At 38.1% G+C, this 27613-nt stretch overlaps 1 protein-coding gene and 1 non-coding gene across 3 annotated transcripts in view; both read left to right on the plus strand.

Annotated features, from left to right (window-relative positions):
• The window catches only part of COPS4 (COP9 signalosome subunit 4), a 38416-nt gene that overhangs the window by 1711 nt on the left and 9092 nt on the right, over positions 1 to 27613 (plus strand). For both annotated transcript variants that reach the window (XM_004009957.5, XM_004009958.5), the window contains exons 2-7: positions 7502 to 7581; positions 10983 to 11134; positions 12156 to 12259; positions 16897 to 17050; positions 17211 to 17361; positions 24380 to 24550. In XM_004009957.5, coding sequence (XP_004010006.1) covers positions 7502 to 7581; positions 10983 to 11134; positions 12156 to 12259; positions 16897 to 17050; positions 17211 to 17361; positions 24380 to 24550 — 812 coding nt within the window. The remainder of the gene's footprint in view (positions 1 to 7501; positions 7582 to 10982; positions 11135 to 12155; positions 12260 to 16896; positions 17051 to 17210; positions 17362 to 24379; positions 24551 to 27613) is intronic.
• LOC114115448 (small nucleolar RNA SNORA70) lies at positions 20881 to 21015 on the plus strand. Its single transcript, XR_003589788.1, has one exon. It is a non-coding gene; the product is annotated as a small nucleolar RNA SNORA70 (small nucleolar RNA).

Raw genomic sequence — 27613 nt, forward strand, 5'->3', positions numbered from 1 at the left:
GGTTGGTAGGGCTAAAATGGACTTGCATACACATGTCACTGTTGGCTGGGTCTCTCTTTCTGCACACTGTCACTCATTCAGGGCCTTAGGAAGGTTTCAAGGGGGTGAAAGAAGAAGCTGGCAAGTCCTCTTAAGGCTACCCTTGGAAGTCTCACAACATCTGGTCTCAAGCACTGGTCAGAGTAAGTCCCAAGACCAGGCTGGATTCAAGGCTAGAGGAAATGCAATCTACCTCTAGTGGCCAGGTTACCTTGCAGAGGGGCGGGGTTAGGGGGAGGCAGTAATTGGATGCTATTATTGTAAGAGTCTAGTGCACCGATTATTGTGAAGGTTAAATGGAATAAAGTACTTGATAACTACTAGCCAGTGCTTCTTAAGGAAAGTTTTGGCCTTGCCTGTAGGTACATATCTGGTCTTGTCCGGGCAAGAATATGTCATATTTATTTTCACAAGAAAACAGTTCTGCCAGCTACATGCTCTATGAGAGAAATACTCTTATACCAGTGGTTTTAGGGTTTGTATTAGGAGCGGAGTAACAAAGGTGGAGAAGGAAATGGCAACCCATTCCAGTATTCTTGCCTGGAGAATTCTGTGGGCAGAGGAACTTGGTGGGCTGCTGTCCATGGGGTCACACAGAGTCGGTCACGACTGAACCGACTTAGCACGCATGCATGCAACAGAGGAGTCCATATTAAGAAATAATGGAATAAATTCCTTTTTGAAATATTGCTGAATTACCAGCAATTTACAGAATATCTATGAGTAGTTATTCAATAAATATTGCTTGACTCAGTGAATAGCTGGAAAGGTGTAGAGTTTATATTTGAAACCAGGTTTCTGTACTCCAAAAAGCTAATTTTTAACCCGCCAGACTACACTGCTTTTCTTGTCAAAACTTCAATTAGAAATACTTTCCCATAACTGTGAAATAATATTGCAGTTTAAAATTGATACAAAAAATCGGCCATGTGGGAAGCAATTTTGGAGATTATATATGCTGCTTTTGTACGTATGCATTGTGTTGATAATCTCATATAAGTTTCATAAGAGGAAATCCTTGAGAGAGGGCATTTGTTGTGCTAGCTTATTCACTTGGCTAAAACCTGTGTGGCTCTTCAGAATTCAGTTCAGATGTTACTTCTTCCATAAAGCCTTCTGGGAACAACCATTATCACGTCGAGGACTCGGTTATCTGCTCTCCCTCTGCCCAGTGGCATCCTGTGTTTACCTCTAGGATAGCGCGTCACTGTTTTGTCTTTTAACTTCTCTGCTTTTCCAGCTAGATTGTTACTTCTCTGAGGGCAGGTTTGAGGTCATGGATTAAAGGTCTTTGCTGAGTCAATGTTATACAGATATGACCCTGCCTACCCCACCCCCAGTTCTGTGGGATGGAGGGTACCCAGAGGAAGATATCAGGCCTTTGAAATCTAAACATTGCATTTTACAAGAAAACTGTTAACCTGGAGAAAGAAGAGAATGGGGGCTCTTTTAGTTGCCATGACTATAAAAAAGGTTGTTTTGCAGAAAAGAAAATAAGACTTTTCTGCCTCACAGAGGGAGATTTTGGATCAGAGCTTTCTGATAATACAGTAGAATAGATTGTCAAAAAATACGCTCAGTCACGTCCAACTCTCTGCGACCCTGTGCACTGTAGCCCGCCAGAGTCCTCTGTCCATGACAGACTATACACATTACATACACTATACACACACATTACATACACTATACACACACATGCCCCACAGGCAGATTACATAGCCTCAAAGACCCCTTCTAATGCAGATTCTCTGGTTCTCTGTTATTCCCACATACAAATTTCAGTGATCTGAAAGAGAGGTGTTCTGTAAAGTCTAGTGTTTGCCATATGCCAAGCATAACTTTAATTACATTTTAATCTTAAACAGTAAATGATATTATTTACATTGGTGATGGTGGTGGTAGTTGCTCAGTCGTGTCTGACTCTTTGTGGCCCATGGACTGTAGCCCGCCAGGCTCGCTCCTCTGTCCTTGAAATTTCCAGGCAAGAATACTAGAGTGGGTAGCCATCCCCTTCTCTGGAGGGTCTTCCCGACCGAGGAATTGAACCCAGGTCACCTGCATTGCAGGCAGATTCTGTAGTATCTGAGTCACCAGGGAAGCCCCAGATATTATTTACATTACATATGAGAAAACAGGTGAAATCCTTTGCTCCAAGGTCGCATAGCTAGTGACAAAGCCAGAATACAGTCTGTCTGCTTGGCTCAATGCCCTTAACTCGAAACACACCTACCTTTTGGTTTTATATTTCAGCAAACTGGACGCCTTTTCAGATACTGACTTTTTTTTTTTTTTTTGCCTGGGGTATCTTCTTCTCCCATGTTTCCCACTTACCACTAAGTTCAGATATTTAAAATGCTTACAGATTAACCTCATTAGAAAATTATTTCTCTTCTAAATTATATTAGTGCTTAGCTGTAAGATTTTGTCTTTAATTTTGTGCAACTTCATTATGATGAGTCTGTGGATTTGATTTTGCTCATCTGTGTCAATTAAGTTTTGCTGTGAAATAAACCACCCCAGAACTTTGAGGCTTAAAACGAGAGTCATTTATTTAGCTCACAGTTGCGTTGTTGGCAGTTTGAGCTGGGCCCAACTGGTTGATTCTTCCCTTCTCCACATGGTCTTGGTTCCACAGGGGCTCCACGTGTATCAGATCAGGTAGGCAACTCTGCTTCTCTGAGTTGGCTGGGGCAGTGGCGCTGACTAGGCTACTTAACCTTATTATCCAAAAGATTGTGCAAGTGAAAGTTGCTCAGTTGGGTCCAACTCTATGTAACCCCATGGGCTGCAGCCCGCCAGGCTCCTCTGTCCATGGAATTCTCCAGGCAAGCATACTGAAGTGGGAAGCCATTCTCTTCTCCAGGGGATCTTCCCAACCCAAAGATCAAAGCCAGGTCTCTTGCATTGCAGGCCGATTCTTTACCATCTGAGCCACCAGGGAAGCCCCATCCAGTAAGTTGGCCTGGACTAATTCATGTGGCAAAGTCAGGTTCCAGGAGATAAAGATAAACACAAATTCTCTTGAAGTCTGTCCTTGGAACAGGCATGTTACTTCCGCTGCCTTCTACTGGTCAAAACAAGCTCAGATCAGAGGGTGGGGAGATAAACTCTACCTCTTGATGCAAAGACCTACAAAAAGTCACATTGCAAAGGCACATAGAGAGAGTAAAAGAATTGGGGCCAATTTTTGTAAATGCTCTATGGCATTATCCTGGTTAAGCTTCCTTGCGTTTCTTGAATCAAAGGATTGGATTATTTCATTGTCTTAGAGGTTTTTCAGCTCGCTATCTGTAAATGTTGCCTCTATCATATTCTGTTTTCTCCTCTAGGACCCCAGGGAAACCCTTGTCAGGCCGTCTTACTGTGACCCCTCTGCCCTTTACTCTGTCTTCTGTACTTTCCGTTTCAGTGCTTTATTCTGGATAAGTTCTTCCGACCTGCTTTCTAGTTTACCAGTTCTTCAAGAGTGTCTAGTCCACTGGGAAGAACTCAACTGAGTTTTAAGTTTTGGTGACATTACTTCTTAGTTACATAGTTTTGGTGATTTTTTTTTTCAAATGAACTTTTTATAAAGACAACTAGCCAATCTGATCACACGGACCATAGCCTTGTCTAACTCAAAACTAAGCCATGCCGTGTGGAGCCACCCAAGACGGATGGGTCATGGTGGAGAGGTCTGACAGAATGTGGTCCACTGGAGAAGGGAATGGCAAACCACTTCAGTATTCTTGCCTTGAGAACCCCACGAACAGTATGAAAAGGCAAAAAGATAGGACACTGAAAGATGAACTCTCCAGGTCAGTAGGTGCCTAATATGCTACTGGAGTTCAGTGGAGAAATAAATCTAGAAAGAATGAAGGGATGGAGCCAAAGCAAAAACAACACCCAGTTGTGGATGGGACTGGGGATAGAAGCAAGGTTTTGGGAAAGATTGAGGGCAGGAGGAGAAGGGGACGACAGAGGATGAGATGGTTGGATGGCATCACTGACTCAATGGACATGGGTTTGGGTGGACTCTGGGAGTTGATGATGGACAGGGAGGCCTGGCATGCTGTGGTTCATGGGGTCACAAAGAGTCGGACACAAAGAGCGACTGAACTGAACTGAACTGAGTTTCTTGCTGAAACTTTAAAAGCTTGTCTTTTTCTCTATAAACCTGATAAGCATAAGTGTGTTTCAGTCTTTCTGATAACACCAGTATCTGGAGTCCCTGTTTTTTGCTGTTGTCTGTTGTTTCTGTTGATTCCAGGTAATATTGTCATAGTGGTTTCCCTGATGGCTTAGTTGGTAACGAATCTGCCTGCGGTACAGGAGACCCAGGTTCGATCCCTGGGTCGGGAAGATCTGCTGGAGAAGGAAATGGCAGCCCACTCCAGTATCTTTGCCTGGAAAATCCCATGGACTGGGGAGTCTGGTGGGCTGCATGCAGTCTGTGGGGTCACAAAGAGTCAGACGTGCCTGAGCATCTCAGCGTATTATTAATACTGTCATATACCTTGTAATGTTTTTTGTTGGGCAAATTATTTTAAAATGTATTTTTAGAAACAACTGGAGACCTATGACATTACCTTTCAGGGAGGAATTTCATTTCCTTCTGCCAGGTACCTGACAGTACTAGGAGTCTAGGACCAAGGTTTCCAGATTTACTGGTCTTCCTACCAGATGATCCTTAGAATAGAATTTGTAACCTTACTTGCAAAGTGTGAGTGTTTCTTCCTCTGGCACATAAAACCCCTCAGACTCCTGTTCTAGTTTTTATTAGTTGGCCAGAAATTGCAGCTTGCCGTGTTTCCAGCAGACAGCAGAACACCCCAGAGCCAGCCCACTCCCTTCTCCCCCCAGGCGCGCCTCTGCCTCTCAGACATCCTTCCACGCTTTCAGGCAGAAGCTGTGAACCTCTTTGTGCCCTTAGTCTCTTCTGATTACCCTTTCTTGTTAGGATTTTATGCTGTTAAATTTTTTTTTTTTTCATTTCTTTCAACTTTCTATGTTTTTTTGGAGGTAATTGTGGTCCAATCTCTAGTTCACCAATATTATAAACAGAAAGATCTGTGAATACATACCTGTTATACTCGTTTTGAGCATATATAGTGACTGTGGTACATTTTCACGTGTATGTGTTTTATTGACCTCCAAATCCCTTCAAGCGCCAAGAAATCAGAAATTGATATACTGAACTTTAATTCACACAAGTGATAGGTGCTTGATAAACATTTGTTGATGATAAATGCATGGGACAGATACAGGATTGCCTTAATTAACTAAATTTCTTTTCCTCCATAGTATTTTTTTTTTTTTAAGGAAAAATATATGGTACTTGTCATGTACCACTCCACATCAGGCATTTTTCCATCTTTCCATTGTTTTAGATTTTAAAAAAATTTTTTGATGTTCCCAATGTAGATTAGTTAAGTTGTGAAACTGTATATTAAAACTTAAGTTATTAGCAAATTTTTATAAGTGAGACATTGTCATTTTTGAATATAATATTATTAGTATAAGATAACTGGGATTTAAGAATAAGAGGGTTTAGCCATAGTCTTGATTTAATTTGTATGAAAAATAAGCTAATCTAAAAAAGAAATCATAAACCAATGACTGTATTAAGTAAAATCATGCCCAGGGCAATAAAGTGTATGTATAAATGTAGATAGGGAAAAAAATCGATGTGCGTATGAGTGTGTGTATATGTATATATACAGAGAGAATGAGATTTTTTGTGTGTGGGATCTCAGTTCCTTGACCAGGGATTGAACCCCGGACCATGGCAGTGAAAGCCTGGAATCCTAACTAGTAGGGCACCAGGGAACTCTTGAAAATGAGATTCCGTCTGAATAAGTTATTGGATGACTGTATTTTATCCCTCAAATTTAGCAATTTTTATTTTAAAGCTTAATAGTATTTCCTTTCTTTCTTAGACTAGTTTGACTTTTCTTTTGGAGTTGGCTGTCTTTTCTGTCAGTATACCTGCTTTACAAAGCCAGTTTGATTCATTGCAGTTTTGAGAAATCAGACAGTCAAGCTTGTGAGAATATCAGATAAGAATCAGTGAGTGCTGAACTGTAGCTTGAGGATGTGCCTTACAAATAGAAGTCATAAATTTGAAAGAATTTGGGTTCTATTTGTGTGCTTTTGTTTCTTGACTATATTCTGGATACTGTTTTGAATAATTGCAATTAGGTTTTTAAAAAGCATTAATGAATGCTTTTAATAAATATTATGATTGAGACAAATAAAGAGGGTTAAGAATAGTATAATACCTATGTATCAACCACTCAATTTAAGAAATAAAATGTTTTAATACCATTGTATCTTTGAGTGCTTATGATGTGCCAAGTACTGTTCTAGGCATTATATGTGCTATACTTAGTTGCTCAGTCATGTTTGACCCTCTGTGACCCCATGGACTATAGCCCACCAGGCTCCTCTGTCCATGGGGATTCTCCAGGCAAGAATATTGGAGTGGGTTGCCATGCCCTCCTCCACATAGGAGTAAACAAAACAAAAAATCCTTGTCCTGATGGAGTTGACAGGTTAGGAAGCAATTTGCTATCGCTTAATAATTCTTATCAGTCTTGTTTTTAGCATTACCCCCTCATTTTTAGAATGCTGCTTTGAATTTTTGTGATCATGAATATTAGAATAGTTGTTAGAAGCGAATGCAAGTAAAGAAGTAACGGGCACTGCCTGACAGCATGAAGGACGTTCAGTCAGTACATTTGGCTTGGTAGGGTGTGTTCTGTACACACTAAGACACTTGATCTCTAGTATTTGGCTTCATTGCCAGTCAACATTACCCTGTTGTTGGTAATCCTATATTCATTAGGGCCATAAGGAAAAGGTTCTGGGTCACTTCAAATAATGTCCTTGTGTGTACATTAGTGAAGGATATATAGTTTACCTTTTGAGGCACTTGAAAGAAAATTGATGTTTTAAATTCAGAACTGAAACTTTAAAGAAAAAGTGGCATCTTAGATCCAGTAACTTAGTCTTTTTGTGATGGACATGAAAACTTTAAAAATTGTGGTATACTGTAAAGAAAATTAGAAGTGGCACTTTGAATTATAGATTTAATGTTTCTTATGATGCACTGAAAACTTAAAAAAAAATCTGTAGTGTACTACTATAAAGAAAGCCACAAACTAGAGCACAATGAAAGAAACCAGGGTAAATAGAAATAAACATCAAAGTTAGTATTAGATTATATGCTCATGCTCAGTTGCTCAGTGTGCGACCCCATGGACTGCAGCCCTCCAGGCTCCTTTATCCATGGAATTATTTAGGCAAAATGTTGGAGTGGATTGCCATTTCCTCCAGGGGATCTTCCTGAGCCAGGAATCAAACTCGTGTGTCCTGTATCTCTTGCATTGGCAGACAGATTCTTTATTAGTGAGCCACCTGGGAAGCCCATAGTCTATATAGGTGACTTCTAAACACACATTTTTTCTCTGTATTATTTTAGGTATCGTCAGATCCTGGAAAAAGCCATTCAGTTATCTGGGGCAGAACAACTAGAAGCTTTAAAAGCTTTTGTGGAATCAAGTAAGTGGAAGAAAAATTCCATGTTTGCCTTATATTACCAAGTTAAGACTTAAAAGCTTGCTCAAGCCTTGTTTTAGATTAAATTGTCAATATAATTTACATTGCAAGTAAATGAAATATGCATTGAGCTTGATTGATTTTAGAATTTAAACTACGTGCCACTTGATATTTGTTTTTCAATCAACTGTGAAGACGTTGTTACGTTTACATATGTGGTTTTGCATAGTTATTAATATAATAACTGCTGAGAAGCAGTATAGCAAATGACAGAGAATAGTCGGGATTCAAATCCTGGTCTGCTCTTTTATTAGCTGTGAGATCTTGGGTAGGTTATATAACCTCTCTATGCCTCCTTATTTCCTTGTCTATAAAATGGGGATATGATAACTACCCCGTAGAATTGTTGGAAAATTAAATGAGTTAATATCCATAATAAACTGCTTACAACAGTACCTGGCATATGATAAGTGCTAGAGAAGAATTAGCTGTTGTTAAGAACATTTCTTTTGAATGGGAACTAGAAATTTCCATTCTTTTAAGATAGTCTTCCCTACTCCCTTACTTCAAACATACCCAGTTATTTTGAAAATTACTCAGGATTCAGGCTGGAATTTATTCTGAGTTCACAGTATTAATGATACTTGATGGTGCTTTAGTTACAGTATGCTTTCACGCACATGCGTCACACAGGCTCTGTTTTGTAACCCTGTGATTAACAATATAGGTGTGAGTTCAGTTCAGTTCAGTCGCTCAGTCGTGTCTGACTCTTTGCGACCCCATGAGTCGCAAGCACGCCAGGCCTCCCTGTCCATCACCAACTCCCTCAGTTCACTCAGACTCACGTCCATCGAGTCAGTGATGCCATCCAGCCATCTCATCCTCAGTCGTCCCCTTCTCCTCCTGCCCCCAATCCCTCCCAGCATCAGAGTCTTTTCCAGTGAGTCAACTCTTCACATGAGGTGGCCAAAGTACTGGAGTTTCAGCTTCAGCATCGTTCCTTCCAAAGAAATCCCAGGGCTGATCTCCTTCAGAATGGACTGGTTGGCTCTCCTTGCAGTCCAAGGGACTTTCAAGAGTCTTCGCTAGCCCTATATAATATATTATAAAATGAGTCTCAGGATTAAGTAATTTTTTTCCCCAAGGACATTTCGTTAGTCTGTGGCAGAGCCTAGACTTTTAACAGTTATAGGTGCCTAATGGCATTTGTAATGAAACTGTTCTCCGTCACATCCGGTATCGTCCAGTTCCAATTAATACACTGTAAACTGATTAGTTACACAGCCTGTCAGTTACTGCCTCAGATAACTCGGGCTTGCAATGTGAAACAAACTGGCAGTGGTTTCAGAAAAACTCATAGCTTTTTAAAGGCCACTGCACTTAGTAGTAAGAGTAGTGCTTTTTATAAACTTTGAATCCAGTGAACCCCCCCCAAAAAAAGCAGTCTACTGTTACAATCATTTGCATCAGCTGAATAGTTTTTGAACCATCGTTTATTTCCCTAGTAACTACTGATTTAAACTTAATTTATCTAAGGAGTGGTTTACAAACACGATGCGTCTTTTAAAAATGTGATTAAAGTGATAATAATAACTGACATTTGTTGAGTGATATGTGCCAGGTATTGCTTAAAGCGCTTTAGGTAAATTGCATTTAAGTTTCACAGCAACCTTCTTCACAGGTTTCTTCTGTGAACCTAACTTCACAAAAGAGGAAAGAGAAGCGCAGGGAAATAAGTCTCTTGCCTGAGGGCATATAATCAGGAGGGTTTGTAAGCAGTGTGGCTTCAGAGTTTTTATCCTTAATTGTGTATAATAATACAGCATAAATGTTTACAAGCAAAGGCATAAAATATGTTTATACATCTTGTTGTTTTGTCACTAAGTCCTGTCCAACTCTTTGCAACCCCATGAACTGTAACCCTCCAGGCTCCTCTGTCCAGGGGATTCTCCAAGCAAGAATACTGGAGTGGATTGCCATTTCCTTCTCCAGGGGATCTTCCCGACTCAAGGCTCAAACCTGCGTCTCCTGCGTTGGCAGGCAGATTCTTTACCTCTGAGCCACCAGGGAAATCCATCCATACATCTGTGCTGACCTAAGTTCTTTTTTTTATAGTAGAAAATAACTTTTTAAAAAAAATATTTTTAAGCCTCTATTTATTAAAATTTTTTTGTTCTTTTCTTTTTTGGCTTCACCATGCAGCATACAGGATGTTAGTTCAGCATATGGATCTTAGTTCACTGACAGGGATCAAACCCATGCCCACTCCTGTGAAATCATGGCTTCCTGACCACTGGACAACCAGGAAATTTCCTAGTACTGACCTAAGTTCTTATTTGTTGTTTTTGTTGGTAAAGTACAAGTGGCAGTAACTATCTCTACTCACTTTATTTAAACTGAATGAAAATTGTTTCACTGTTTCTTCTTTAGCTTTTTTTTCTGTAGCTACGTGGGCTATAAGGATGTAAATAAAAATATAGGTACTTCTGTGCCTTCACTTTGTAGAAATATAAAGAAGAGAAAGGAATAACATAAAATTCTCGCCTGTTAACTTTTCTCAGCCATTTCTGATTCTTAGAAAAGTTGTGGTATTTAAAGTGTCTGACTCTTTGAGACTCCATGGACTGTAGCCTACTAGGCTCCTCTGTCCATGGGATTTTCTAGGCAATAGTACTGGAGTGGATTGCCATTTCCTTCTCTAGGGGATCTTCCCAACCCAGCGATCGAACCCGGGTCTCCTGCATTGTAGACAGACACTTTACCGTCTGAGCCACCAGGAAAGTCCAAAAGAAGAGAAAGGAATTACATAAAATTCTCAACTGTTAACTTTTCTCAGCCATTTCTGATTCTTAGAAAAGTTGTGGTATTTAAAGTGCTTCCCAGGTGGCACTACTACTGCTGCTACTGCTGCTAAGCCACTTCAGTCGTGTCCGACTCTGTGCGACCCCATAGACGGCAGCCCACCAGGCTCCCCTGTCCCTGGGATTCTCCAAGCAAGAACACTGGAGTGGGTTGCTATTTCCTTCTCCAATGCATGAAAGTGAAAAGTGAAAGTGAAGTCGCTCAGTCGTGTCTGACTCTTAGCGACCCCATGGACTGCAGCCTACCAGGCTCCTCCATCCATGGGATTTTCCAGGCAAGAGTACTGGAGTGGGGTGCCATTGCCTTCACCAGGTGGCACTAGGTGTTTTTAATGTTTTGGTGCAGTTGTTAAGTGATCAAATAATTCAGAATAAGAAAAACTGGTTCTGTAATATAAGGTCATAGGAGTATGGAGATCAGTAAGTAATGCTTTGAAAGGTACACTAATATATTTTAGTATTAATTTTAGGTGAAAATTGATTGCTTAGTGAAAATATACAGATTATTCATGTTTTTCTTATCCTTTACCTTTTTTTAACAAGTGGTAAATGAGAATGTCAGCCTCGTGATCTCTCGCCAGTTGCTGACTGATTTCTGCACCCATCTCCCTAACCTGCCTGATAGCACAGCCAAAGAAATCTATCATTTCACCTTGGAAAAGATCCAGCCTAGAGTCATTTCCTTTGAGGAGCAGGTAAATACCTAGAGCAGTGATTTTTGTTTTATTTTTAGGAATTTGTTCATTATGTTTTCTTTTTTTTTAAGTATTGTTGATTGTTGATTATAAGTTTCAGGTGTATGGTAGAGTGATTCACAAGTTTTACAGGTTATATCCCATTTATAGTTAATATTGTAAAGTATTGGCTATTAAGAGTGGTGATTTTTAAACCTGAGATAGCAATTATTTTGAGAGATACCATTAAATTTTTAAAGGAGATAATCATTCAATTTTATTTCTATAAAATAGTGTGCCAAACAGCATTTTACAATATAAGATCAAATAAGTATTATGATCCTTTAAGTCCAGCTGACATTTGCTTATATACTATAATTTTCTTTTGTGAACCAAGTACTACTTTTTAGACTATTTTATTTTTGAAAGTTATTTATGTATTTACTTAGGACTGTGCTGGGTCTTTATTGCTGCGCAGGCTTTTCTGTAGTTGTGGGGACCAGGGGCCACTCTCTAGTCGCAATGTGAGGGCTTCTCATTGCAGTGGCTTCTCTTGTTGCAGAGTGCAGGCTCTCGGCACACAGGCTCAGTAGTTGTGGCTCATGGGCTTAGTTGCTCCTCAGGAAGTGGAATTCTTCCTGACCCAGGGATCAAACCTGTGTCCCCTGCATTGGCAGGCAGATTGTTTACCACCAGACTTCCAGGGAAGCCCTAGATTATTTTTAAAAATCAATAAATTGTTAATTAGGCTGAGAACATCGGAGAACTCCAGCATTATATGTGCAGTGACACAAAAGCAAAACTTAATATTTAAATTATTGCCATAATCCACATTACAGAAATGTGTTCGTTCACTGTTTTGATATTTTATGACTGCAAAGTTCACAAAAGAAATTTGGGTAGTAAAGGTAAACTTTTACTATTTACTTGCCTGTAGAGTGTGTTGAATAAGAGCATTGTCATGATAGACTATCATTCTATTTATTTTAATTAGTTGCTAATATCAATAGAAATAATTTAACCCATATACTTCCTATTTCAGGTTGCTTCCATAAGACAGCATCTTGCATCCATATATGAAAAAGAAGAAGATTGGAGAAATGCAGCCCAAGTGTTGGTGGGAATTCCTTTGGAAACAGGACAAAAGTATAGTAAATAGTGGATATTGGATGGATATGTATAACTGTTCACTTACTTTTTTCTTCCATTTTAGAACAGGAAACAGATAATGAACAATTTAATGAATAAATAGATAAATTTTGTCCCATGTTAGAAGGTGATAAGGGCTATAGAGAAAGGGGATAAAGTGGGGGGCAGGATGTGTTACTAAACAGGGTGATTAGAGTGGTAGGGTGGTCCTGATAACCACCTTTCTAAACACTTGAAGGGGGTAACGGAGAGGCTGTGCACTCCCTGAGAGAAGAGTGTCAATAGATCCTCTTGGAGAGGATGGCTAGTGCAAAGGCTGTAAGATGGGAGCTTGCTCAGAGTGTTTTAAGAAGACCAAGGAGACCACTGTGGGTGGAATGAGCAAAGGGGAAAGTGATGGAGGGTGAGATCAGAGAGGACCGGGGACCAGAGTACGTGGAGCCTTGTCAGTCATTGTAAGGCCTTTGGCATTTTTCTAAGTGAAACTGTGAAAAGCCTTTGAGGGATTTTGTACAGAGGACTGACGTGATCTGAGTTATGTTTCATTTTTTAAAAAAACATTTATTTACTTGGCTGCGTCAGGTCCTAGTTGTAGCGCACAGGCTCTCTGTTTTGGCTTCCGGGCTTCTCTAGTTGTGATACGTGGGCTCAGTAGTTACGTTGCATGGGCTTAGTTGCCCCACAGCATGTGGGATTCCTGGTTCCCTGACCAGGGATCAGACCCACATCCCCTGCATTGGAGGATGCATTCTTAATCACTGGCCCACGAGGGAAGTACTTGGCATATTTTAGAGTCATTCTAACTACTGGGTTGAGAATGAACTGTAGGCATGCAGTGATAGAAGTAGGGACATTAGCTGAGAGGTTTATGCACTACTGTAGGTGAGACAGATTGTGAGAAATGTTGGACTTTGAATATGTTTCTAAGGTAAAGCTAAGGATTTCTTGACAGCTTGGATATAAGAGAAAGAGCCAAGAGAAGTAGTCCTGAGTTTTGGTTTGAGCAACTGGAAAAACAGTTGCCATCTACTGAATGGTAGAGAACAGGTTTTGAGGGAAGATCAAGAGTTCTGTTTTGGACATGTGATAACCAAGCAGAAATACCTAGTAGAGAGTTGAATTTGTTAGTCTGGAGTTTAGAAGAGAGGTCTGGACTAGAGATGTATTGACGCCTGTGGGAACCATTGGTATATAAATGGAATTTAAAGCCATTAGACTGGATGAGATCTCCGAGGCAGGGCATAGAGGTAGAGAAGGGGACTGAGTACTGGGTATTCTGACATTAAGAGGTCAGGGCAGGAGAGGAGGATTGTCCACTGAGGTAAGAGGGAAACCAGGAGAATGTGGAGTGTGGTATCTGCGGAGCCAAACGAGGAAAGTGTATCAGGAAGGAGCAAGTGGTCAATTCGGTGTTGATGGTCACATAAGATGAGGAGTTGAAGGTTAACCATAAGAGTGAGTGATGTGGAGATCATTGGTGGCCTTGACGGAAGCTGATTTGGTGAAATGGTGAGAGCGAAAGCCCAACTGGAGTTGTTTACAGGAGAGGGAAGAGAAGAATTGGAGCTGGTGAGCATGGGCAAGTCCTCAGGGAAGTGTTCATCAAAGGGAGCAGAGAAGTAGGGTAGAAGATGACAGCAGACATTAGGTAGAGATTGTTTTTTTCCATGATTCAGTGGAAGGCAAAACTCTGATCTTGGGGAGTAATGGAGGGGATTCTTGCAGGAGTAGAAGAGAGGGGAAGGAATCCAGTGGAGGGATAGGCTTCAGATAGGCCAGCAGATAGTTCATACTTGGCAGAGTTTTTCAACCTTGGTGCTGTTGGCCCTTTAGATTGGATAGTTCCCTGTTGGGGGCCTGTGCTAGGTATACGCAGCCGTGTAGCAGCACCAGGGGCCTCTATTCACTGGATGCCAGTGGTGCCACTACTCCTAGCTGTGACTATCAAAAATGCAGACATTGCCGAATAGTCCCTGGTGGGCAGACTAGTCCCCAGTGATCTACCCTAACAGCCAGGGACACAGAGTATATGGTGTAGATGGTAGTAATACGGCGGTGGAGCTTGTGTAAGTACTCTGATTATTTCAGTATCCTTAGCGAAGTTGGAGTCAGAGTCATCAGCTGATAGGGGTGGGAGTAGTGAGGTTGAAGAGATACAAGAATATCAGAAAAATTCTCTAGGAGAGCGGGATAGTAAATAGACTGAAGATGGACAGTATACTTGGCAGCATTAAGGCTCGTTTAACAGTCGTAGTCTGTGAAATGAGATCTGGCAGATTGGTCGGCTGTTTTTCTCCATCGGAGTTCAGCTACATGGTTGGAAGAAAGGAGTGGATGAATTCTCCGATTTAACCAGTATTTTGATTTTGCCCAACAAGTACAACAGCATGAGAGGAACAAGGCAGACGAGTGCATACGCAATTAAGTGATTGTAATGATTGGCCATAGGGGTCAAGTGAGGTCAGGAGGAAAGCGAGGCTTTTAAGGAGAAAAATACAGTAACAATGTAATAGGATCAGTGGTTTGGGGGTCACAGTGAGTTCAGTGGATTTTTGGATTTGAGATACTAGAGAAAATGAGATGGAAGAATGATTAGAAAAATTAAGATGATAGTTTGTAACTCTTATTCAGCCAATCTTGCCTTTGATATGATTCTAAAAAAATTTATAGTTCTTTATATTGTATAAGAAAGATGAAAGTTGTGAAACTCTTGGTTGTATTATTGAATATACTTCCTTTCTCAGTTGGCAACTATAAAAATATGAACTAAATGACAAAAAATATTTTCAGTTACTTCTCTACTCTTTCACCAGATGAATAAGGGATTCTTATTTTGTCTTCCTTAGTATTTGTGATCATAAGGCAAATGCTATTTCAGGTATCTTGCCTTTTGTGTGAAATGATGCCCCTTGAAAAAGCAGTCAGTATATAAAAATGCCTTTATATATAGATGTTGAATTTTGTTTTCTAAGGCTTCTTGTTAATTCAGTTTTTTCCTTTGATAGTTTGAAAAGGCTGAAAAAGTTAAAGTGTTAGTTTCTCAGTTGTGTCTGACTCTTTGCGACCCTATAGACTGAAGCCCGCCAGGCTCCTCTGTCCAGAGAATTCTCCAGGCAAGAATACTAGAACGGGTTGCCATTCCCTTCTCCAGGGGGTCTTCCTGACCCGTGGATCAAACTTAGGTCTCCTGCATTGTAGGCAGATTCTTTACCATCTGAACCTCCATGGAAGCCTCTGAAAAGGCTGAGGGCTTTCTTAATCGCTTTAGTCTTATGCTGTCCGGAGCAGTGTCTCGTTAGTACAGAGCAAATGATTTATTTTTCATTGGTAGTTGACGTGAATACTGTTCTTTGCAGTGGTGGTTAACGTTTTGAGAGTACTGTAACATTATGTATGAGAACACCAAGAACTGAAATTTCTATGGTTTTCTAAACAAGTTAAAGTGATTTGGAGAAATTATTGAGAGCTTGTTTCCCTAAAAAAGGATTCATTCTGATTATGAAAGTAATAGATATACTTGGCATAAGAAATGAAAATGCCGAAAAATACAGTGCTGTTTATAGCAATATATGTAAATATGAGTTGTGAATAGAGATAATAGAAAATATTAATAATATATGACTTATGGAAAATTTTGAATTGATATAAAATTTTTTGAAGAATTAGTTTCAAAGTTAGGGCCAAGTCAATTGTAAACTCTGTTCTTGCCACATGGTAACACCACTTTTGGTGATAAGTAGAATTAACTTTTCTGTGAGGGTAAATCTTGAATTATGTGAGTTTTGAATTATATAAGGTCTTCAGTTATGCATTTCTTGCGTATAAATGTGACCTTTGGGATAAGAAGAAAAATGAAAACTACCTGTATTATCACTCCGAGAGATAATTGCGATTCCTCTCTTGATGTATGTATATGGAAATACATTTTGATAGTGTTTTTGTGTGCTTTTTTATCCTTTTGTTCATTTACTGAAAACTTATGACTATTATCAAAAATAATTATTATAATGACACTGTATATAATTATTTGTATATATGTAATTGTGTAGTGTCTGTCATCTTTATATATCGCAACTTAATTACCATAAATACCATTATGGGTGATTTCCATTTTTTTCCTATTATGGATATTTATGAATAACTTTACAAATGAATATTCTCTACACATATATGTGTGCACATGCATGATTTTGGGGGGGATTTATTTTTTAGAGGTAGAATACAGTAGGTGAAGAGTATATGCATTTTAAAGGATTCAAAGAATGGTTGGAGAGCATACTGCCAAATTGTCCAGAATGGATGTACATATCCATAGTTCTTTTGGTGGTGGTACATGATATGTCCTTGAACTGGGCTTTTAAAATTTTTTTAAAGATCTTTGATTTGTGAGATTATCTGAGGATTAGAAGAAGCTAAAATAGATATGAATAATGACAAAAATAATGAAAATTCAGTAAAATGTATTTGGAAATGTTTTTTAGCTTCTCTGTGTTTTTCCAATGCAGTAAAAAGTTTGAGTCCCTTATAGTAACAGAATATATGTGTACATATCAGGAAAACATAACTTATTTTCTACCACCCCTAAAAATTTTCTTGGTGAAGTAGTCATTCTGTGTCTTTCTGTTATCACCTAGACAGTACAATGTTGATTATAAACTGGAGACCTATCTGAAGATTGCTCGGCTATATCTGGAGGACGATGATCCAGTCCAGGCAGAGGCTTACATAAATCGGGCATCGTTGCTTCAGAATGAATCAACCAATGAACAGTTACAGATACATTATAAGGTAACTGATGAACTGGTTTGGAATTAATTTTGTGTTGGAGAATCCCACAATATTAAGGTGCTCCAGAATATCTGATAAATGCTGTTGTTATACATTAGAAATTCTCTTTTCTTTTGCTTTTTAATTCTTCCTCCTAATTGAAACGTTTTCCCTCTTAAAGGTATGCTATGCACGTGTTCTTGATTATAGAAGAAAATTCATTGAAGCTGCACAAAGGTACAATGAACTCTCTTACAAGACAATAGTACATGAAAGTGAAAGACTAGAGGCCTTAAAACATGCTCTGCACTGTACCATCTTAGCGTCAGCAGGTAAACAAATCATTTATGCTTTAATGAGTAGAAAGCTATCTTTGCTTAATAATTTTAGGTTCGTTGCTATCCGCTGGAGAAGGGATAGGCTACCCACTCTAATATTCTTGGGCTTCCCTAGTGTCTCAGTTGGTAAAGAATCCACCTATAATGCGGGAGACCTGGGTTTGATCCCTGGGTTGGGAAGATCCCCTGGAGAAGGGAAAGGCTACCCACTCCAGTATTCTGGCGTGGAGAATTGCATGGACTATATAGTCCATGGGGTCGCAAAGAATCAGACACGATGGAGTGACTTTCACTGCTATTTGAGGATTTGGTGAGAAACTGTTCTTCAAGAGAATGTCTTATTAATACAGTTATGATAAATTTAATTAAAACATTTAAGCAGTAAGAGTAGGTTGCTAACTTAAGACATTTTGAAAATATGTATTTACCAGCCTCTTACCCACAGATATTAGGAATTGTTAAGAGATAATCTGAAGGTTAGTTCTGCTAAAATATCACTGAACAAAATGGATATTAAATTGAGAATTACACAAAGGGAAATGAAAATTAAAATCTAGAAATGGGTAATATAATTAATGTACTGCTTTGGGGATTTTTAAAAATTTTTAATCTTGAAGCCTCAGTTTAGACCTGGCACTTATCTTTTTCTCCAGTAAATATAAGTAGGAAACTGCTCTTTGTCCTTTTTACTAAACTACAGCATGTAAATCATTCAACTTATAAAGCAGGAAAGGGCATTGAGAAGAAATGCTGATAATTCTAAGCCATGGTGTTTCTAAATCATTTTATAATGTTTGTTTTTGAACTGTGTTTAGTTGAGACCCTAATGACATATTCAGACTACACATTTCATTCTGTATAAAGCGGTGATCTTATTTATTTTTGTTACTGAAAAGACAGTACATAAAATGGTACCACTTTCTACTCTGAAGAACTATTACTGATTTCTTCTATCTCTTTCAGTATATAAGTGTGTATCCTCCTTTTTATACACAAATTATAAGATGATATACACACTTTTGCAGGGTGCTTTTTTTATGTGGCTGTCCATCACAGTGGTCTTTATATAACTCATAAAACTCATTCTTTTTTATTTTCTATCCTTTGGCTTTATCATAATTAGCCAATTACGATGCTGTAGTGATTATACGTGTATGTATAGGTTAAATTCTTGAATCTAATGGTGCATACATTTAAAATTTTGATAGAAATTAAAGTTGCCTTTTAACGTTACCCTGTAAACAATAATGTCTGTGTGTACCTAATTGTCGTAGTGTTGTTCAGTTGCTTAGTTGTGTCTGACTTTTTGTGACCCCATGGACTGCAGCAAGCCATGCTTCCTTGTCCTTCACTATCTCTTGGAGTTTACTCAAGTTCATGTCCATTGGATTAGTGATACTGTCTAACCATCTCATCCTCTGCCGCCCTCTTCTCCTTTTGCCTTCAGTCTTTCCCAGCATCAAGGTCTTTTCCGATGTACCTGGCTATTCACACACACATTTCCAAATTTTTCTATCCTTACTAACCTGGTAGAAGAAAGGTAATATTTCATTCTAGTTTTAATTTGCATTTCATTTACTATGAATGCTTTTGAGCATCTTTTCATGTGTTAAAAAAAATTTTTTAAAAAATCATTATTGAAAAACCCATTTTTTTGGAGTAGATTAGTCTGTTTATGTTCATTAGCCATTTTTTATCTTTTTCTTATAAAAACTGTTCACATATATAAGAAATTAACAAGTTTTTCTCCCAGTTTATTATCTCTTTTTTGGCTTTATTTATTTTTTAATTTTTGCCACTCAGAAACTTTAGATTTCTATATAGTTAAATATTTTAATCTTTTATAGCTTTGGGGTTATATTGACTTGCTTAAAAGGTCTTTCCTATTCTGAAATTACATATTTTAGATTTCTTCATGTTTTCTTCTGGTACTTTAAGTTCTTGAATCCTCTGATCTTTCAGTTTAGTTCAGTTCAGTCACTCAGTCGTGTCCGACTCTTTGCGACCCCGTGAACCCCAGGACGCCAGGCCTCCCTGTCCATCACCAACTCTTGGAGTTTACCCAAACTCATGTCCATTGAGTCAGTGATGCCATCCAACCATCTCATCCTCTGTCATCCCCTTCTTCTCCTGCCCTCAATCTTTCCCAGCATCAAGGTCTTTTCAAATGAGTCAGCTCTTCCCATCAGGTGGCCAAAGTATTGGAGTTTCAGCTTCAACATCAGTCCTTCCAATGAACACCCAGGACTGATCTCCTTTAGGATGGACTGGTTGGATCTCCTTGCAGTCCAGGGGACTCTCAAGAGTCTTCTCCAACACCACAGTTCAAAAGCTTCAATTCTTTGGCGCTTAGCCTTCTTTATGGTCCAGCTCTCATCTCCATACATGACCACTGGAAAAACCATAGCCTTGACTAGCTGGACCTTTGTTGACAAAGTAATGTCTCTGCTTTTTAATATGCTGTCTAGGTTGGTCATAACTTTCCTTCTAAGGAGTAAGCGTCTTTTAATTTTGTGGCTGCAATCACCATTTGCAGTGATTTAGACTCTGAAAAATTGAGAACCCTAGAGAGCTTTTGTTTATGTAGAGTATGTCTGCTGTTTAGTGTATTAGAAATTGAAGTGAGTAATTTAAAAATATTTACTAATTCATTTAAAAGTAACAGTAATAGATCTGTTACATATAAACATAAGTGACTTTTTTGGACATACCACATGGCTTCTTAGTTCCTGACCAGGAATTGAATCCATATCCTCTTTAGTGGAAGTATGGAATCCTAACCCTGGGACCATCAGAGACGTCCATGCTTGTTTTTCTAAATGGCTAGTTATTTGAGTTGGCATTCTTTATTGAATTGTGAATCCCTTTTCTCCCTGTTGCTTTGAAGCACATTATAATAGATTTCTGGACATAGTATTCTGTTCCATTAATTAGCCTGTGTATTTCTGAATATATTAATACTATGCTTTTCAAATTATTATAGCTTTATCTTTATAGTGTCTTAGCAGATCTTCTTACTCTTCATTACTCTTTCCTAAAATTTCCTGGCTTTTTGTTATATTTGCATTCTCTCATTGTCTCTCTTTCTTTCTCACACCCACACTCATGCATGCACACACGTGCACACACACACACACATTTTGATGTATCATTTTAAAGTAATTTGAGGGCCATCATGACACTCCTTCATATATCATGATGTAGTTCCTAAGAATAGAAACATTTTTTTCTGTGTAACTGTAATACCATTATCATCCCTAAAAAAGTTAACACTGTAGAATTTAGCAGCTGGTCCGTATTATCACTGCTTCAGTTAGCTCAAGGATATCTTTTATACCTGCCTTTTTCATCTTAAATAAGGAGGAATTTTATGTGTGTTATTTGGTGATTATGATTCTTTAGATTCTTTTAGTCTAGAAGAGTTTCCTCATTCCCCCTACCCCCAACTTTATTGTGGTATAGTTCACATACAACATTGTATATAGTTTCCTCACTTAAAAAAAAAAACAACTTTTGCAGCCAATTAAGCCGACTGTGCTCTTTTCCCCATGGGGGCCCAGTGTGCAGTGGCTGCAAACAGCAGCCTCCTCGGTAGTGTATGCAGCCTGTTGCTTGTACAGGTTGCCCTAAGGGACCTTGGATACACCTCTTTCCAGTGGACATTCATGACTAGCATGCTGTCCCCAGTCTAGGCTCCAGACAGGTATGCATGGTCCCTTTGGAAAGCCCTGGGGCACACTGGCCAGGGTCCACATTGGCCAAGTCATAATGTCCATCCGCACTGAGCTGCAGAACATGGAGCCTGTGATTGAGACCCTCCTTGGGGCCAAGTTCAAGTTCCCTGGCCACCAGAAGATCTACATCTCCAAGAACTGGGCGTTTACTAAGTTTAGTGCAGATGAACTTGAAAGCATGGTGGCAGAAAAACAGCTCATCCCAGATGGCGAGGGGTCACATATTATGTATACAACCCTGATGGTGGCCCTCTGGACAAATGAGGGGCCCTGCCCTTTTGAGAGCCTTGGCGCGGTTGCCTCCTTCCTCTTGCCCACCGATGAATCTTACATTCCTGTCCAAAAAAAAGAAAATACTGACTTTGAAGTTATTATAAAGAATATCCTTTATCCTAGATTTTTTGATCTATATGATATGTACTGTGCTTAGTCACACAGTCATGTCTGACTCTTTGTGACACCATGGACTATAGCCCACCAGGTTCCTCTGTCCATGGAATTTTCTAGGCAAGAATATTGGAAGGAATTGCCATTTCCTCCTCCTGGGGATCTTTCCTACCTAGAGATTGAACTTGTGTCTCTTGCGTCTCCTGCTTGGTGGATTCTTTACACTGTACCATCTGGGAAGCCCTCTTTGAGATATATATATGTATCTGTCATATATATATCATGTATCTATGATGTATATAGTTAATTTATTCCTTAATCCCATAGATTCCTTATAAAATAGAAGTTACACCCAAAGGTTATATTAGATTCAGGTTAATTTTTTTTCTAGCAAGAATACCTTATAATGATACTATATACTTGCTATTGAATCATGTCAGCACATACTGCTACATTGTCCCACTGTTAGTGATGCTGAGTTTGTTCATTTAATTAAGGCAGAAACTCCATTGTAAAGGTACATTGTCCTCTCTGTATTTTGTAAGCAATTCATGGGGTGCTGCTTTGACACCACAACAATTCTGTTTTCCAAATTCCTTTCCATAATTTAATATCTGTTAATAATCCTTGCTGGATCACTCATTGCATGTAGTATAAAATGAAAATGAAAAATGGTGAATTATTCATTCTTTGTTCCTTTTTTTCCCAAATATCACTGTGAACTTTTTCTGTGCTTATTCTTCTGCATGTAGAAGCACACAAAACTGTACATACAGAAACGTGTGTGCACAGAAAACATGTACACGCAGAAAACTGTACATATCAAAAGTATACACTTCAGTGAATTGTCACAAGTGAAAGCCACCATATAGTCAGTGCTCAGAAAAAGAAGCAAAATATTACCAGCACCATGAAAGCCTCTGTCCTGCTTTCTCCTAATCTCTATCCCTAACCCCCAACCCCTAAGAGTGGTCATTAGTATATATTAATTTTGCCTGCTTCTTATGTTTATATAAATGAAGTCATGTAGTATATATACTCTTGTCTTTCTTCTTTTGCTTAACTTTATGAAATTTATCCACATTGTTAGAGGTATTTTCTTCATTTTTGTTGTTATGTGGTATCCCATTCTGTGAATATACCGCATTGTTTATCCTATTGCCTTGTCATTGGCTATTAGTAATAGTACTGCTATGAATATTTTTACATATTTGACTCAGTTTTTAAGTTTTATTTGTGTGTTACAATAAATTATGGTTGTGATTCTTCTTGATGCTCAAGTTGTCCCAAATATGACCAAATTATGTCTTTTTGACACGGTCCCCCTGTTAGTCTTTGAGTACTTGCCTGATATATAGTATAAGAAGATGCCTTAGGGTCCTTTTGTTTTTTTCCCTGCCCCAGACATGAAATCAGCTATTTTTTAAGGATTTCTAGTTCCTCTTAATGAGGTTAGCAAGATCAGAATACTAGATATGCTCACTGATGCTGGATGTCATTGTCATTTAGGCTCTTTGAATATATAGAGCTAAAAATAAATTTAAAAAGAAAAAGTTTATTCATAATTTTATTTCCATTAGTTCACTTTTTAATATCATCAGTTATCATGCGATTTTCCATCACTTAAAGGTACTCGAAGGTGTAAATTGAGACTATGAAAATCAAGTTTTCCATCTGAGAAATGTTTGTTCATCTTTCATCAATTGTTTATTATTACCAGAAGGATGCATGTTTGTTACAGAAATATAAGTAAGCAAGAAGAAGAAAATAGCAGTTAGCTGTAATTTGAACCATTTGTAACATTTTGGCATATGACTGGTTCTCCATATCCATGGGTTCTGCATCTGCAAATTCAACCACCCATGGATTAAAAATATTTGGGGAAAAATTTTTTAGAACGTTCCAAAAGCAAAACTTGAATTTGCCAGCCAGAACTATTTATATAACATTTACATTGTATTTACATTTACATTGTATTACATTACATTACAATGTACATTGTATTATACATAATCTGGAGATGATCTAAAATATGAGAGGATATATGAAGGTGGTGTAAATAGAGCATCATTTTACTTAAGTGACTTTTGCATTGGCAGGTTTTGGTATTTATGAGGGAGTCTTGGAACCAGGCCCTGTTGGCTACTGAGAGAATGATTGTGTATCATAGTCTTCACAGATGAATAAAGAGTTGATCCTTATTATTCACAGATTCCATGTAGGTGAATCTACCTCCTTGCTAAAATTTGTCACCCCCTCCCAAATCAATACTTGAGGTGCTTTTACAGTCATTTGCAGACATGTGCAGAGCAGCAAAAAATTTGAGCCCCTCTACTTATTTATATTGTTTCCAGCTGGTGTCAAACAAGGTGATGTTCTACATTGTTTCAGCTCTCCTACTATAAACAAATGTCCTTTTTTGTGGTCTATTTGATACTCTTCACATTTTCACACATTTGTTGATGGTTTTGCTGTTTTTAAATGGTCCCCAAGCATAGTGTCATAGTATTGTGTTCTCAAGTGTGGCAAGTCTGTGATGTGTCTTATGGAAAATATACATGTGGTAAGTTAGATAAGTTCTTTCACATGAGTTTATAGTGTAAGCCATAAATTAAGGTACCTTTAAACAAACACACGAGACGAGATTACATGTTGACCAGCTGACAAAAATCCTGTGACCAGGAGCTCATAGGAACCTAATCCTGTGTCAACCGTAGGAGCAGCAGTTGAGTATTCACTAATTCAGTGTTGGCAGTGACTTTATAGGACATAGCTACTACAAATGATGAGGATCAACTGTATATTTTAGTAGGCAAAAATTGGGTCCTAAGAAAGATTGTTTTTCACTGAAAGAAGAGTGAGAATATTTGATGCTCATTTGTTTCCCTTAGGACAGCAGCGTTCTCGGATGCTAGCTACTCTTTTTAAGGATGAAAGGTGCCAGCAGCTTGCTGCTTATGGGATCCTAGAGAAAATGTACCTAGATAGGATCATCAGAGGAAATCAACTTCAAGAATTTGCTGCCATGCTGATGCCTCACCAGAAAGCAACTACAGCTGATGGTAATGACTGCTTCTTATAAGTATGTGGTAGTGAACATTCGGGTCACACTAGTGGAACATATTTTAAATTTGAAGGGTCTTGATATCTTTCTGTAATATTTTTATCTAATGCTTGATAAAAACTGAATATTGACTGAAGATGAATATCATACATGGATATGAGTTTGAAATATAAGGGTAGACCTATTGGAAAGCATTTTTTGGAATATTTTTTGGAAACTGAAAAGGCAGAAGAATTATAGGCTAGGCTTATAGCACCTGATTTTTTTTTAAAACTCAAACCATTTGGTAAGTACCTTAATGAATTTTAAACATCAGTTTGTAACAGCATAATTACTCAGTCCTGTTCTAGACAGAGCAAAATTTGGCACAGTAGCTTGTGCAAGCTTATTAAGGGGTAAGTGTTTCCAATAAGAATAGAACTTGGTGTTGTGTTTCCTACTATTTGCTTAAGTCAGACTATCTTTGCTGGGAAAGATTTTTTAATAGATGCTTGTTCATAACATCAATAATTTTATGTATGTTCATCTATAGAGATTTTAAGGTAGCTTATAACAGTAGCACACATGACTAAAAATACAGATGTAGATCACTAGAAATATGGAAAAGGTCAAGACAGACATGCAGATCTGTCAAACTCATTGCCTTGGACTCACTGTCATCCCATATTGAAGAGAATCTAGCTGTATACAATTATTTATATAAGATTTGGCAAAAAGGTATGTATACCTCACCAGTCACTGCCCTAGATCCCAGATTTACTGAAGCAATTATATTGATCTATTGAATTTCTTTTATTTAATTGTACATTAAGAAACAAATAATTATCTTTCTGTCTAAAGGAGATAATTTATTCTATAGAATATTCTTTATGAAGATAGTGAGAAAAATTCCATTAGGATTAGTTGTAATTCTCCAAGCACTTGATTTAATTTAAATAATGTGAGTTGATAAACTGATTGATTTTCTTAATTTGATAGGCTGCTAGAAAGTTTAAAAAATTAAACTTGTAGCCCACCTGTAATGGGTGTGTTTTGACCATTGCTATTCTTCTTTTTCTTTTTTAATTTTAAGATTTCTTGTCTCCTGTGTATTCTGAGCAACTTTAATAAATTATTTTGCAGGAAGTTATCTGATAAAAGCTAAATAAATAAGAAAAAGTTTCCAGAACTGATATAGTTAAACTTCAGATTTGACTTTGTGCTTTCTGGCCAGAGAAAGAAAAAATAAAATCAGATTACTCTTCTAAAATGAGGGATTCTAACTAGGATCTCTGAGAATGCAAATGATTTTCAAATTTCTCACAGGAGACTGTATATATAGGACAGGTATTTTGTCTTCTTCTTCCATTTTAGCCTTTGTTACTTTATTTATTTTTCGTGACCGTCTCTGTTTATTGTCATTACAACCCCTAGGCTAGCACTCTTGAGATACAGTGTTGTTACTCTTACAATTCAGCGGTTTTAGCATATTCCCAGGGTTTTACAGTGTTACTGCTAAGCTGTTTTCTGCTCTGTAGATTTGACTATTCTGATCATTTCATATAAACGGAACCATACAGTGTGTGATCTGTTGTGACTGGCTTCTTTCACTTGCCTTGATGTTTCCACGGTTCATCTGTGTTGTAGTGTACATCAGTACTTCATTCGCTTTTATTGCCAGATAACATTGTGTTACCTCATTTTATTTCATCAGTTGATGGACAGTTAGGTTCTGTTGTGAACATTCATGTAAAAGTTTTTGTACAGACATAGGTTTTTTATTTTTTTAATTTTTGATTCTCTTGGATATATATCTAGGAGTGGAATTACTGGGTCATATGGTAGGTAATGTCTGTACAAACACTCTTACATGAATGTTCACAACAGCATTAAACACCCTAAATGTCCATCAGCTGGTAAAGAGGTATGCTGCAGTCCATGGGGTCATAAAGAGTTGGACATGACTGGGCACCTGAATAGCAACAGCTGCATGGTAACTATATTTATTCTTTTGAGGAGCTGCCAGACTGTTTTCCAAAATGACCGCCGCAGTTTACCTTCCTGTGTGTGAGGGTTCCATTTTCTCCATGTTTTCTCCTACAGTTGTTATTATCTGTCTTTTTGATTGTCTTCATACCCACTAGTCATCCTAGTGGGTATGAAGTGTGGTATCTTGTTATGGTTTTGACTTGCATTTCCCTGAGGGCTTAATGATGTTGAACACCTTTTCATGTGCTTATTGACCACTTTTAAATTGGGTTATTTTTTTTTTTTATTATTAAATTGTGTGAATTCTTATATATTCTAGATGTTATCATTGCCAGATAAATGTCTTCTCCCATTGTATGTGTTGTTTCTTCACTGTTGATGGTATCTTTTGAGACCCAAAAGTTATTAATTAATTTTTATCCAATTTATGTTTTTTCTTTTGTTGTTTGTACTTTAAGTGTTGTATCTAAAAGGCTGTTGCCTAATCCAGGGTCATGAAAAGTTGCTCTGTTTTCTTCTATAAGTTTTATAATTGCAGCACTTATATTTAGGTCTTTGATTAATGTTAAATTAATTTTTGTATGTGGTGTGAAGTAGGGGTCCAACTTTACTTTGCCTGTGAATATTCAGCTGTCCTAGCACCATTTGTTGGACTCTTATTTCCCCACTGAATTACCTTGGCATCTTTGGTGGCAATCAGTTGACTGTAAATGTGACTTTATTTCTGGACTCTAAATTCTATTCCGTTATTCTATACGTCTGTCTTCACACCAGAATTCCCCGGTCTTGATTACTGTGTCTCAGTAGTAAAATCAGAAAATCAGAAATTTTGAGCCTTTCAGCTTTGTTCCTTTTCAGAATTGTTTTGGCTCCTCTGGGTCCTTTGAGTTTCCATGTGAATTTTAAGATGAGTTTGTCAATCTCTGTGAAGAAGCCAGATGGGATTTTGTTAGGGACCGCACCGAGCCTGTAGATCAATTTGGGGAGTTAACAATATTAAATCTTCTATATTTTCCTATTTATTTAGGTCTTTATATTGGAAAGTGGCTAAGAGAGTCAATCTTAAAAGTCCTCATCACAAGAAAAAAATTAT

This window comes from Ovis aries, chromosome 6 (genome assembly GCF_016772045.2).
Source record: "Ovis aries strain OAR_USU_Benz2616 breed Rambouillet chromosome 6, ARS-UI_Ramb_v3.0, whole genome shotgun sequence".
Lineage (NCBI taxonomy): Eukaryota > Metazoa > Chordata > Mammalia > Artiodactyla > Bovidae > Ovis > Ovis aries.